This window comes from Anser anser (assembly GCF_964211835.1).
Source record: "Anser anser genome assembly, chromosome: 1".
NCBI lineage: Eukaryota > Metazoa > Chordata > Aves > Anseriformes > Anatidae > Anser > Anser anser.
This window is the reverse complement of record NC_139720.1, coordinates 110,285,548-110,299,862: the sequence shown is the minus strand read 5'-3', so window position 1 is coordinate 110,299,862 and position 14,315 is coordinate 110,285,548. Positions and strand designations below refer to the sequence as shown.

Genomic DNA, 14,315 nt, shown 5'->3' with positions numbered 1-14,315 from the left:
GAGAAGTGCACTGAGTGATACAGTTAAAAAACAAACAGACCTGTCTGGGTCAGAGTTGCTGTGCTGCAAAACATTGGAGGGAGCGAGGAGAGGAACGCACATTTTCTTCCTTTTCTTACGGTCTTCCCTAGGCATCTTTTTTGGCTACTTGCTGCTATTGTGTTCCCCAGTTTAAGAAAGCCTTTAAAGGTGTTCCAGGGAGGGAAATGGCTAAAGGAAAACAGAAATCAAGAGAAAACACCTGCTTGTGAAGGACAACATGCAAGCCCCCGTGCGGAAGGTGCCTTGGAGGCAAGAGGAGGCCGGGGGTGACGTGCCACGCAGCATCCCTTGGGCATGGTGACACGGGGAGTTTGGAGACGTGCACCTCCCTGGGCATCCCCAGGTGAGCAGCAAGTGATATAGGGGGGAGTCGAGGGAGGGACTGTCTTGGTGCTGGTGGGATTAAGAAGTTTTGTATTATGGTCTGTGGGCTTTCTGGAAAAGCTGATTGAAAGGTTTTTCTTCTTTTTGTATTAATAAACCAGGCTTCCAGGCAAAGTTTTATGCTGCAGGCAATACCACATGTAAAGTTAGGATGGAACCAAAGAAGGAGAAACTGCAGCAGTAGAAGGATGCCAGTGGACTAGGCAAGCCTCTGCCATATCACACTGCAAGCTGTGGAGAGTTGGCTCCAAAATTTTGGCAATAAGTTTAAAAATCAATGCCTACTCAGTAATCATTCTTCCTTTTGGAAACACTAACCTATTGAGCTGTAAGGTTTTTAGGCCTCTGAGATCCATTGGCCCCAAAGTGGAGATGACCACAGAGACAGTATTAACCTGAGCAAGTTTGGCATCCACTTTGCTTGCCAAAATCCCAAACTACTGGACTTCTCAAGGGGAAAATGGTGCTAAATGAACTTGGCTCCCACTCATTAAAACCTGAAGGAACAGGGCTGCTCTTCAGTCCCTCTCCTGTTCTCTGGTCACCTCAACCCTGGCGCTCGCAGGTTGGAGCGGCAGCTGCTGATAACCGAATCACGGTACGGCTGAGGTTGGAAGGGACCTCTGAAGGTCAGCTGGTCCAACCCCCTGCTCCAGCAGGTGAAATGATGGCTCTGACACCTGAGTAAAACACCCAGCTGGCCGGTTACACCAGGCTACGGAGTGCCTGACCCCAGGCACCTCGGCCCTGCCACCTGCTCAGGCAGCGAGGTCCCTGCCCGGCTGATCCCTGCACGGGGCACTGTCTGGCCAGCACTGTAAATCAGATTTATGTTCTTTCAAGTGGGATGTTGCTAAAGTCACCTCCAAAGCTGCTTCTCTCTATCTGATTTTTACCCTGGCAATTCCTCCTGACATTTCCACCATTTTAAAATTATTTTTCCCCTCTCCCTCTTTACTTTCTCAAGCATTGTTTTTCTCTGGTGCTTGTTCTTTCATGTGTCTTTTGCTTCTGTAAATGACTTTGCATAATGTTTTCCTTTAAATTGTTCTGTTTCAAAGTTTTCCCTCTGTTTCAAACTTCCCAGTTGCTATATGACTCTGCTGTGTGGTTTGTAGGTCTCCCTTTGCTCTTCTACACTGTCCTTTATCTCTTAGGCAGCTTCCCTTGAAAAGATCTGCGGTGGAGATAGAATGAAAAATATCATCTGTATCCCTCTGTGTCACTACATAGAAGTCTGAAATATCTGTGAGACAAAGAGAGACAAAGCAAGCATTTTTAAATATAAAATAAGGGATCCATATTTATAGGACATTTATTTTCAAAAATTCCCTAATAGCATGAAAAGAAACCCAGACACTTTGTTAAAAAATGCATACTTTTTTTTTTCTTCACACATTCTACTCATACCATGGGCTTTCCACAAAAAGCACAAGTCTTTGTTTTTGTGTTATATCCAGAGGACTGCTATTACATGCCTGTGACCGTGCCGGGACACTCAGACTGATGCAGGAAGGCAGAGTGCCCGTAGCGTTACGGGAGCCATTGCGGGTGTAGCAGGTCCCTGCACCAGGACGTGTGCCAGGGAGTGTCCGCGTGCGCATCTCCCCACGTCCTCCCAGCCAGCTCCTTTTGAAGTGAAACACTCTGTCCCTTGTAGCAGCTCAACGTGTGTGACTCTGGCTCTAATCTGAAGCCCACAAAGGCCAGTGAATGCCTCTCTGTTGATGCTCAGCCAGGCTGCAGCCGGATTTAAAAAGTGACCTACATCTTCTGCTCCATACCTCAGGCTCTCTTTGCGTAACTACCCAGAGGTGGTCTAAATTTACCATTGCAGTGTGAAAACAAGGATCCATGAGCAGCGGTAGGTCTAGCTAGCTATTTAAACCACTTTCTGTCCTGATTTCTGAACCATGAGCAGGACTTGCACTTACCAGCTTTGTTGACAGAGCTGAGCTGGTGGATATTTTCTTTGGTGACCATTTTTGTTTCCAGCTCATGGCTACACCAGCAGGAGCTGTGGTGGATACGAGCAAAAGAATGTGCTAGCTGATGCGGGCTAAAACACAACTAAAGTTAAAACACAACTCTAAGCTAAAACACAACTCATTTTGCATAGTGAACCTGGCAGAACTTGGTGTTTAGACTGAGAGGCCTTTTCAAACTTGGAAGTTTTGCCAGTGGATTTAAGACACGTGTATATACTAGCCAAATCTAGCTCTTTATGAATTTCAGATGCAGGCAGATGCCGATGGGCTTTCTGCAGCTGTCTTGCCCTGCCAGTGTTTCCCTGCAGAGGCAGGATGGTGCCCGTCAGCCAGCACCATCCAAAGGTCACTACAAGAAACTGCAGTACTGCAAGTAAGGCCTCAGATCTCACTTCTGTCACCCAAAGTAAGCTGACAAGTATACAAGCATCTGCATAATGTCTCAGGAACAGTGGAAACTCCTCTTGAAGACAGCATCAGACATTTTGTCATGTTTTTTCCTTTCCTTATGAACACTCTTCTTATGTAGAGTATCATTGAATCTGCATCTGAATTAATGGAGAGACACTGCTTTGGAGCAATAGCTGTTCATGCAGGAGGGGAAAGTGGGCTTTGGATGCAAGCTGTCTGGTAGGCACTGGTGCATGAAGAATGCTTTCTGTGTTGCTAGTGCAACCCATCGCTTGGGGCAGATAACCAAACAGCATACAGCTGAATGCTTGTGGAACAAATGGGGCACCTTTGCCTTTGGAGACAGCTGAGTTAAACTCTATTTAAAATGGGCTTCATCAATATAGAAGTTTTAATTTAGCTCTTGGAAAGTAATTATACTATGTATTAGCTATATGTGTGCAATATTGTGCATTACCCACATCTGTCAGCCTTTAGGATGGAAGTCACATTTTCTTCAGCTTGCTGCCGATTATGAGCAAGGGAAATTACTGTAGTTTCTGGGATTTAGGGAGATTTGCCTGGCAGAGCCTACCTGGATTGCAAGTGCTGTGCAGCGAGCCATGCACAAAGAAGAAATGCAGCCCAGGTCCTGAGGCCAGCGGTGGCTGCTTCTGTTTCTTCCACCTGGAAGTGGGTGGAAGAAATTTGGGTGTAAGAGCATTCTCTGTGACCATAGCACAATGCTCCCAGCGAAGGTCATGGTGAAGCGGAGGCAGGGGAGGTGTTTTTTAAGTTATTCATACAGGTTAGTACCAAAGTACTTGATCACAGCAGTGCTCCAAAATGACTTTTGAGCTACTGTTTTTGTGGCCAAGTGCTTGCTGCCGTGAGTTAGCATTTCATAAATTCGACCTTTATGTATTCTGCAAAATATTAGCAGGTTTACTCTCCCTGCACACCCTTCATTCATTGCTACATAACAGCAGAGAGCAATTTAGCTCCCTGGCAGTGTATTTTACTAAGACAGCAAATTGTCTGTGTTTACTTATGCTATACAATTCAGTATTATTGCAAATTCCTGCAAAGTTGGTACCTACAAACAAACTCTTAAATTCGTATTTACGTTCCTAAATAAAAGGTCTGATTTTTCAAATACTGAGTCTACTCTGACTCCTGTTGACTTTTTGGAAGCCAGTAGATGGCTTCCAAAGAGAAAGAAGAGGTGCACGAAGTAAGAATATTTCTGGCAAGTCACTGGGTTTGTTTCATAAAAGGGGAGGCTGTAAATACTCTCGTTCATATAACGTTTCATTCCCATTCCTGACAACAAGCCCAAGTGAACTACAGGGTTCATCAGAAAGGCTAATTTTGCCCTCGGTATTATTGGGAGTTCCTCAGTCCCTTTTAGTGAGGTTTTTCTCCTGTGTGTCAGCGCAATGAGGCTTCCTGTCCTTTCTCTGTATGATTTCAAGGAAAGCCCGATTCATTACTTCAGGGGCTGAGCTGGATTCCGTCCCCTGGACCATTTTAAAAGAAATCATTTAAGCCTCAAATACTTGCACTGGTTGCAGCAGCAGATGTGTGAAAGGATAGGCACTTGCTTTGCTTCTTGCTGCTCATCCTCGAGAAGAGCAGGCTCTCCTTAATCTGTGGGCCGAGAAGCAGAGCAGGAGGACTTTATGACCAAGATAAAACAATGACACAAACATTCCTGTGGAAGCAGGCTGCGCTTCTGGATGCTTCTGGAATATATTACTGGGGGTAGCTTACACTGCCTTTTAAAAAGAAACTCATGCCAATGCCTTTAGGAAAAAAAGGTCTCGTGTGATGAGGAGAAAGGGAGGAAGTTATTTTGGTAATATTTAGAAGTGTTTAAATGCAGAAGGCCTTGGAATGGAAGGATTTCACATACAGTAAATCAGGAGAGTGATCTGGCATAATTGCAAAGGTGACTTTGAAACAGTCTCCATTTCGGTCTCTGAGATCTTTCATTTCTTTTATTCTCATGGGTCAAAATTTGCAGCATTTTCAATATCCAGTATGCACTTTTTCTGCTCAAATGAGGCCACTCCTGAGGAAAGAATTTATTATTTTTTGTAAATGTTATTCAGCTGCCACTGATGGCGTATTTCCATTCCCTTTGCAGAGGCACAGCGATAGCCGGGATCGTTTTTGGCATAGTCTTTATAATGGGAGTGATCGCCGGGATTGCCATCTGTATCTGCATGTGCATGAAGAACAACCGTGGGACTCGAGTCGGGGTCATCCGCACGACGCACATCAACGCCATCAGCACCTACCCAGGTGAGGGGGCAGAGCGGGGCCGGCAGGAGCGCCAGCAGCCCCGGTGGAGCCGTGGCTGTGGACAGCCCCAGCCCCACAGCGAACACGGGTGCGAGCGCAGGAGGCTCTCCTGGGCCTGCAGGGGAGAGGCGCGACCACGACTCCCTGCCAAGAATCGCAAGACAGCCCGGCCTGCGCAGGGCTCATTAGTGCAGCTCTCCACCCAGGCTCGTTTATTCTGCTCCTCTGTGGGCTAACGAGATCTGGCCGGGTGCCAGATCATCAGCATGGCTGCACGGCGGCCGGTGCCCGCAGCATCACGTCCAGGCCTCGCTGCGCTGTGCGGGACCGGCTCTCTGCACGTGCCAGAGGCTCTGCGGTGGCAGATCGGTTGGTTTTCCTTTGTGCTCTGGTTCTTGTAGTTGCACTGGGTCGTGTGCAGTCAGCTCCCTTTCATCGTCCTGCACAATGGGGGGCCCAGCATGCCCTATGCCAAAATGGCCATGTGCCATTTTGCCATAATGGTTTTTCAGGTGCAGGGCAGCACCAGGGGAGGCACTGAGCCAGGGCCCTGGGGCACCCCAAGGGGTACTAGGGACCCCTTACACTTCTGCTGTAGTGTAGCTGTGCCCATCGTGAGCAGGAGCTGATACATCTGGTGGTACCTGAGCTAGGTCTGTGCAGATCTGCTCTCTGCACTGTGCCTGTCAGCTCTCTGCACTCTAGGAGTGCGGTACAGGAGCACCAAAGCTGCAGGGGTCGTTTTTCTGGGGTCCCTACCTGATGAAAATGGCCACATTGTTGAAGAGCAAAGCTGGCCTCTGGAAGCAGCATTAATGGTGTTTATGCATTGCAGCTATGTCTCTGCTTTGGTGATGTGATTAATTACACATCCAAGAGCAACTGCCTAGCGATAACTGAGAGTTCACTGTCATAAAGGACAGTGGCGTTTCACAGAGCATGTCCCCCCATCCCACTCTTAGAAATCCCCTACCTTTATATTCCCTCCTGTTGAAAAGGTTGCCACAAACCCCAGGTGCATTAAGTATACTTACAGGCAAGCTATGCAGTATTTGTCTTCCTCTGTCACATTCACTGCTCTTAGTGTCTGTTCTCTCCCTCATCCTCTGACTTCCCAGTTAAACTAAACCCAGCTATAATCATCCTTATCATGGCAACATTGTTTTGCATAGGGAGATGAGTAATGAAAGAAAACTGCAATACTCTCAGCCATGAATTGCTGAAGAGCTACTTTAGAATCTAACAGTGACTGCAAGCTGTAAAAACAACAGCAAAATGAAGGCTCTGGGGCTGTAGCCTTTTCCTCCCCAAGATTGCTCCTGCAATGACTCACCCCCTATCTCTCCACCTCCAGGCAGTTTGACTCTGCACGCTCCTTGTTCCAGGTCCAAATATTTGTTTGACCAGTTCTTCCTCTCAGCAGCAGCACTTTTTGGAGGACAGGGCAAGCCCTGAAATGATTTCTGTGTTCCCCATTGTCATGAACACTTCTGGAGTGATGACTGACCTGGCTTTGGCTGTAAGATTTGTCCTCCTGCCACTGCCAGTTTTGGAGAGGAACAGCAAGTGAGGAGGTGCCTTTCCTTTGGCCTCAGCCACCGTGGCAGCCAGGTTTTCAGAGAGCAGCGAGTGCCTTTCCTGCTACACCACAGCTCGAGTCTCTTCCCTCCATCACAAACATCCCAGGTTTCTGTTTGTTTCCTCTCCATTAAAGTGCTATTTTGACGCCAGTCTGCTTGAGATACCTACGCAAGGAATAGAAAGGCCTCCATGCTGATACAAGCTGAGAAGAGGCAGACTCAAGCTTAAAATTTGTAGACTGCTGTAATGGCGTTTTGATACGGGGCTTTCTGTTCCTACCATACATACAATTTTGCAACATTTACTGTCTTTGTGATCACTGAATTAATCTTTCTCTAAGGTTAGCAGAAGTAATTGAAGAAAAGCTTTTCAGCTGCCTCTTTATATATATATATATATATTTATTTTTTTTTCTAAATGCCTGATCTGGTTTACAAACACAGGGCTCTCCTCAGGTGTCCCTTTTGGGGAGAACAAGATGAAAGCTCTGTTATTCCTCAGCCTGAGACCTGGGAACGTCCTGGAAAGATGTCCAGCATTTGCCCTAGCAGGTGTGACACTGCTGTGCTGCAAGGAGCTTTCCACTGTGTTTGGCGTGGCATGGCACACATCTCCTGGGGACCCAGAGGGTGTTCCGATTATCTGTAGAGATCAGTGAAGGCCCTGGCTACACCACCATTTTGAGATAACATAAGTCTATGTTGCTGGTGAAGGGGGTGAAAGGGAATAGATCTGATGAAAACCCAACCTCCCTCCTCTGAAAAAGTGTAGTTCTCTGCCACACCACCCTGGTATCTTTTGCCATATGGCCACTCAAGCCCTGTTAGAAGCACAACATGTCTGTGGCATGTCTGTGGGCATAGGGATAAGCAGTAAAAGGCAATAAGCAAGGGTTGGCATTGACATAAAGTGACTTATAGCAACAGTCTGAAAAGAAAAAAAAAAGCACGTGTGTTGTCAGGAGACTTTACATCTGTTCTATGAAAATCTTAATGCCAACAAGAAAATACTTAGGGGCCTGCATATGAAAAAGATTAATTTTTAACTCTTTCTTCTTCCTTCTCCCTTTTTAGTGGCTCCACCACCGTACAGCTATGAATATGAAATGGAGTACCCAGTTGATTTACCTCCACCATATACTCCAACTCCACAGACTTCAATACAGTATCCCCCACCCCCTCCTTACCCTGGATATTCAGGGAAATAATTACATGGCTTCACCTGGATATTAACTACCTGTTGAAACAGCCAGCACTGTTGGAACAAATATTTTTGGCTCAGGGACAAGTAGGATGGGGTCTGCATCAACACATCTGGTCAGATGATGAAATAACCAAGGAGGGTTGACGTGGCTCAGGACAAAGAAAAATACTGTCCACTCTGGACCATCACATTTCATGATTAAACAATGTGTGACCAAAGTTCCTCCAAGTCAGTGCCTAATGAGTAGCCCTTAATACCAGTGTTTAGCCTCAGCTGCAGCCTGTTACAACACATGGGAGCCGTGGTCTTCCCATTTAGGAACATGTAAATGTTGCAAATGGTTCAACAAGGTCTGTTTCAAATGCACAAGAGACAGTTGCTGGGGCTTCTTCTGGGAGAAAATTCCAACGGTGGTCTTCAAACATGTGATACACCTTTCCGTGAGACAAGGGGAATAAGGAAGAAGAAGGAAGACTGAAGCTATTTTGAGTTTCTACTTCAGGATGATAATAACTGATGATCAGCTGTGCATATTGACCTGATAAGTGTATTACAAAGAGAAGTGCTGTTGGGAGTTACTCAGTAACCAAAAAATGATGGATGTTATTTTTGGCCAAGTGCAGGCTGTTTTAAGTGCCTACTTTTAAACAAGTTGAGACTAGTTTGTGGCCTAAAATGTAAACATAAAGAGCATTTTTATATGTGAATTACAATAATTTATAGCTGATTAACTTTTTACCTGGACTTAGATACCGTATACATTGGACAATGCCACAATGCCTTTTTTAAGACCAAATGATACTTTGATTTTTTTAATAAAAAATTAATTCAGGAAAACTCACAAGTGGGAGAAGAAAAACAAATCAATTATTAAAACATCATAGATCTGTGTTTCAATTGGATTGCATAAAGACCTTTTTTAAATTAAAAAAAAAAAAACATAGTGTTTTCCAGTAGTAATGAAATTCAGCCTAAGCAAAGAGATGGGAAGAGAGACTGTGAGCATCAGATTACTTTTGAATGTTGTCCTGGGCATTCTAAAACTCTAAGTCACCAAGTAGTATTTTTTGCATTTGTCATGCACACTGTTCAAAATTATTCAATCTCTACTATGTAAAGTACAGACCTTAATGATTTAAAATCTTCCATATACTTATTGGCCTAACTGTAATTCAGCAGCAGCTATTTCAGAACAGAGTATCCAGTTACCTAAAGCATCATTCATCCTAAAGCATCATCCTTCAATGACAAGACTGGTTTTATATACAAACCAAAAGGCAATGGTTCTCTTCAGGGATTTACATGTGTTGAACTCACTTAGTTTGAGTTGGGTAGCTGAGCAGTTGGAAAACTGTGCAGTCAAAATACTGGAATGTGACAAAATACAACACCTGCTTGAAGACGGTTCAGGACAGCTGTGGCATCAAGTTCATTTCAGAGGAGAAGCTTCAGGTTACCACTGATTCCTGGAGATCTGAAGGTATTTAAATGTTTTCCAGTATAGCCCTCATCTTTTTTTTCAGATGTTTCAGCGCGTTAATGAACTGAAAAACAGCTTGCAAAAGGTGGTATCCATATCCCTGTGAAGCCAGATAACAAACTTTCTCGTCACCCCCTAAGTGAGATATTTTTGGCATTCAGTCCTAATTCAGGGAAGAACTCAAGCAACCTTTTAACTCTGAGTACAAAACTTATTCAGAAGCTTTCTTGCGTCCAAGACCTTATTGACTGTTCTTGCTCAGATTTTGTAATTGTATTTATCCTTTCCAAGACGACTAGCCTTACCCTCTTGAAAACCGCACTAGAACCTTAGATCTGAACTTTACCACTCTAGGTTCAGATCTGTGTTGTGGCCCTTGGCCAAACTGAGCCTTGAATCACCAACCCATTAGCTATCCAGGCATTTGTAACCCGGTCAGAGGAAAACTGAGCTGTGTCACAGATTTTGGTTGCTGTTGGTTGCTTGGAGCCTTCGCCAAGGAAGGAAAGTTACAATTCTCATTTCTGTTTTGCTGTTCTGAGGTGACAAATCTTAAACTAGGTTATCTTTGCACTTACTTCTCTGGGCTTTGTCCCGTGCCATCTCTGCTGCTAACATGAGCTCTCCTAAGACGGATGTTCCACAGTTGAAATCCTCCTGTGAATTGTAACCTTCTGGGTTTTGGCACTCCCTTCTCAAAACCATCTGTAGGGGCGCTGGTGGGCCTGCCAAACTTCCCATCTGAGCTGGTGGTCAGTGTGAAGAACAAAATAAACATGGTGTTCTGTGTGGGAAGTCCTGCTTCTACAAAGTTCTACGCTACTACCTCAGCACTTTACCCTTGGTTACATCGGATGATATTTCTGTGCCAAAAAATTACCTGTAGATAATGAGTATTTGTCATTTCTCCCATTTGTGTATCTCATGTCTTTGTACGGAGCATGTAGACACACCAATCAAAGAGTAATTTGTATTTGATGAATCCAGTCTCCTGAAAAATACAAAGAAAGAAAATGATCCTAAATCTCTCCTTAGAGGAAGAATTTCTCCACCTGTGACATTTGTCAGAACAAGTTACAAAGCAGATTTCTTAAATAAAAAGGCATTTCAGGAAAACAATTAAAAATCTTTGGTCATGGAGTCCTCTGTTTTTCAGCTTTGAGATTGCATGTTGCCTCTGATGATATTGCATAAAAGTCATGGTGACCTAAGTAACTGGAATGTATACATGGCTTAATCCAGGGGAAGATTACAGAAATAGAAATTTGAGAATTTTGTGGTGATAGAGAGCTATTTGTCTGATATGAAAAAGCCAGTGAGGATGTTGATTTTAATATGCCAATTTATGTTCTGCAGACCCATATGTATTGGGCCGTACCAGTCAATGATTTTACTTCTCAAAGGTGACCACGTCTTGTCCTTGCTAAGAAGATAAAACATACAGTAGCTGCCCTTCCAGCAAATCAGGTAGAAGTAGTGCCAAGTCACCTCTTTTCAAAAACAAGTGAAGATTGCTTCAAATATAAAGAAGTAACCAAAGAGGAGGAGGGAGTTTGAGAAATTTATAGAAGTGAAGAAATAGAACATAAACATAGACTGCATAAACAAATGGGAGCACTTGCTAATACTGAAGTTGAATCCTGTTGAAAAAGTTGAAGTGTTGTTATACCTTAGGTGTTATTTTCTTTGTGTGGAAACATGTAATTTATTCAGCATCTCAGTACTCAAAGTTCCTGCAGTTCGGATATTGCTGGCCAGTAGTCATTTATTCTGTCTCACATGAATAGCTTGCAGATGAGTGGGTTAGTACAAAGAGTTTTTACTTAGTCATAAAGATTTATTTCAGTCTCCTGCACTGCATCATATCACAGAATCACGGAATCACAGAGTGGCTGAGGTTGGAAGGGACCTCTGGAGATCACCAGGTCCACAGGTCCACCCCTCTGCCAGCTCCCTGGGCACAGCCTGACTGCCCAGCTCTGCAGTCGTGGAGTCACATCACACTCCTGCAGGTCCAACACGACAGAGAGACGTCCCCATACTCCCATGTTTTGGAGCAGGGCTGTGCACCACCCAACATGCATGAACAGCACAGGTACAAAAGAACATTACATTGCAGATAATACATAACAGAAACACTTTAGTCCTACCATGAGTAGATCTCTTTTCAATGCAGTGAGGACATCAAGACCCAACAGCCATACTCCATGCAAGCAAAATGAGGCAGCATCAATTGTAAGTAATTATTGTAAATAAGAAAAAATACCAAAATGATCTTTTGCTTCTCTCACTTGGCAGTGGACAGAATAACTAATTTAGTTAATGAATGTAGCATTGCCTTGGGTGATTCAAATACTTGGACTACATGCTACTGACTGGCTTGTGCTCTCAGGTTGCTCTGCCTTTGGGTCATGATTTCTGGGCTGGATTGAGAAGGCAGAAGGAAGGTTATAATATCAGGGGTACAGGATTTGGTCCCATGAGCCTTTCTCCTGGGTTTCATAGCTTAGCATGTTAGAAGATTACCTGGTTGCATGAGTGTTGTTATGGACTAGAAGCAGCAGGAGTTACAAGTACTTGCAAAAGCACATATGCTTGCATATGTTCCAATGCCAGTCCTCTTTTGCGAAAAATACATCTATATATGTGTGTGTGTGTAGCATCTTAGATAATCATGTATCGGGGATATTTCAAGCCATGATTCATTTCACAAACTTAGTGTTAGTCTGGTATTTTGTTAACCTTTTTTTTTTTTTTTTTCTCAGAATAAGCTACTTCCAAAACAGTTCTCTCTCTGACAGTCTACTTTTTCTAGGATATATAACAAACAGCAGGAGAAATGTATTTAAGAGCTAATGTCCCATTTGGGAGACTTTACAAATTAGTTAATAATCAGTTGGAGTAGTTACAAGGCCAAGGCAAAGCCAAGGGAAGTTAATATGCTAGGCTGCCATTACCTAAATGACACACTCCAATGAAAGGATCGTTAATGCAATTGTAAACCCTTTTTAATTAATGTAAGGATTTACTTTTTCATTGTTGCTAACTTTGAAAGACGCAGTATCACCGGTGTACAAGACCAGATTTTCAATAGTGCCGCAATGAAAAGATTAGATTGCTCCACAGAACACCTGGATCGATATTAGCAGTGTTCTTGGTACTGTAAAAATACATTCTTTCAATTTAAAGCAAATGTTCTCAAGACCCTTTGTTAAGACACAATGATTTTTTTTTATGTAATGGAATAGTTCATAAAGCACTGATGGCTATCTACTTGAATGGTAAATGTTCTGCATTTCTGTATTCACTTTCATCCTGGAAGCTCGCCAAATGCTTTAGTAACTAGGAAAATATATATATATATATATTTTAGTCACCTTGGAATAAAACACAACAGGTATTTAACAGCAGACAATAGCAGTGTGTAACACCTTGAGGCAGAAGTTGCAGTAAAAAATTTAGAGATATTGAATGTATTTCTTCAGTTTCACTTAAATGGCCGCACTCAGCAAAACACCTTGAGAAAATAATGACCAGGACCCTTTATCAAAGTGGTCCCAATTGCTACTTTCCAATGGATACATCCAGTCTAGTGGCGGTTTTTATATTGCAGCAACCTCTGAGGTCCAAAAAGCTGAACACCAGTCCAAGTGTAGATTATAGTACATCTATTGTAAAAACACCTCTCCCACTCTGCAGTGAGTTTGATGTGAAGTCAAACTAGATGAAGTGGAGGGCTAGAAGAAGAAGGGGTGACGGTCCCTCATTTTACAGAAATAGGGAAAAACAACGTGATCGAGACATTTTGCTTTTCTGTGACCTGTGGAGGATGGATTGCTACTGCTATGGACAGTAGCTATCACTGTGGGAAGACTGAGAGGTATGAGTAAGAAGTGTGCTAAGGAACTGACGTGCAACCAGGAGGAGTGCCCATAGAAGATCCCAGGAAGCTTATACTCGGGGATAATGTTATTCAAGGTGCTGGCGTCAGTAACCAGAGAAGCGGTGTTGGTCTGTCCAGTTTGCTGTGAAGATTAGATGCTCAATATTTGCACAGCACTGGAAAGGGGAAACATTAATTAGTTTTGTTATGCTGTGCATGATTAGTATTTTAGTGGAGATTAGGAGAGGGCAGCCTTTGGATGCCACTGCAATCACAACAATGACTAAGAATAAAGTAAAGCCAAGAGAAACAAAAGGAAAGCCAAAGACTGAGGTGTTTCTGAAGAAAGTGTTCTTTTTTTGCTAGCGTGTAATATGGAGCTGGCTCCTTAAGGAGGCGAGCTGGCAGGCCGCCTGCTCGGGCAGCTGATGGTAAGCAGCTGATGCCAGAAGGAGCGAGGCTGAGGTGGGAGCTGCGTGGTGCTCGCTTCCCGAAGGCCTCGGTCTTTACCTGAGCTGCCTGCTCACTTGCAGGAAAATGTCTGTGTGGGTGAGGGCTCAGGGCAGTGTTTGTTTCTTGCACTCTTGCATAAATGCAAAGTTGGCTATCTTTGTCCATAACCTTCACAACAGATCTAAGACATGTTAACATGGGCAAAGCCACTTTTCCACGGCCAGGAAACAATCCCCCCACTTTCTCTCGATAAATGCCATATTCTATTGACAGAAAGTCCTCCTTCACAGAAATTAATCTGGACACCGGTATCGCCTTTCACCAGTTTATCCAAATTGCCCGGTCTTTTCTTGTTACAGCATTTTTACCGGTGACTCCTCTCACTGTCCTTATTTTACATGCTCCCTCAAGATCCCTCAGGGCTGTGTCCTTATTTTACCGCCGCTTGCCAAAGAGCTTTTCTGAAGAACACTGATCGCAGGAAGACATTTTCCAGGCTGCTCCCCTGCCCCCACCGTGTTACCACCTTCAGTGTGGGAGGATCAGGCTCTACAAGAGTAATCCATAGCCCAGTTTTAAACATCACCTCCTCCACAGGGGAGGA

At 44.0% G+C, this 14,315-nt stretch overlaps 1 protein-coding gene across 3 annotated transcripts in view; it reads left to right on the top strand.

The window, feature by feature from the left end:
- Positions 1-10,501, top strand: part of CYYR1 (cysteine and tyrosine rich 1) — a 60,384-nt gene extending 49,883 nt beyond the window's left edge. For all 3 annotated transcript variants that reach the window (XM_083795379.1, XM_083795378.1, XM_083795377.1), the window contains exons 3-4: positions 4,954-5,111; positions 7,766-10,501. In XM_083795379.1, the coding sequence (XP_083651505.1) occupies positions 4,954-5,111; positions 7,766-7,899 (292 nt within the window). In that variant the 3' untranslated portion in view covers positions 7,900-10,501. The remainder of the gene's footprint in view (positions 1-4,953; positions 5,112-7,765) is intronic.
- The last annotated feature ends 3,814 nt before the right edge of the window (positions 10,502-14,315 follow it).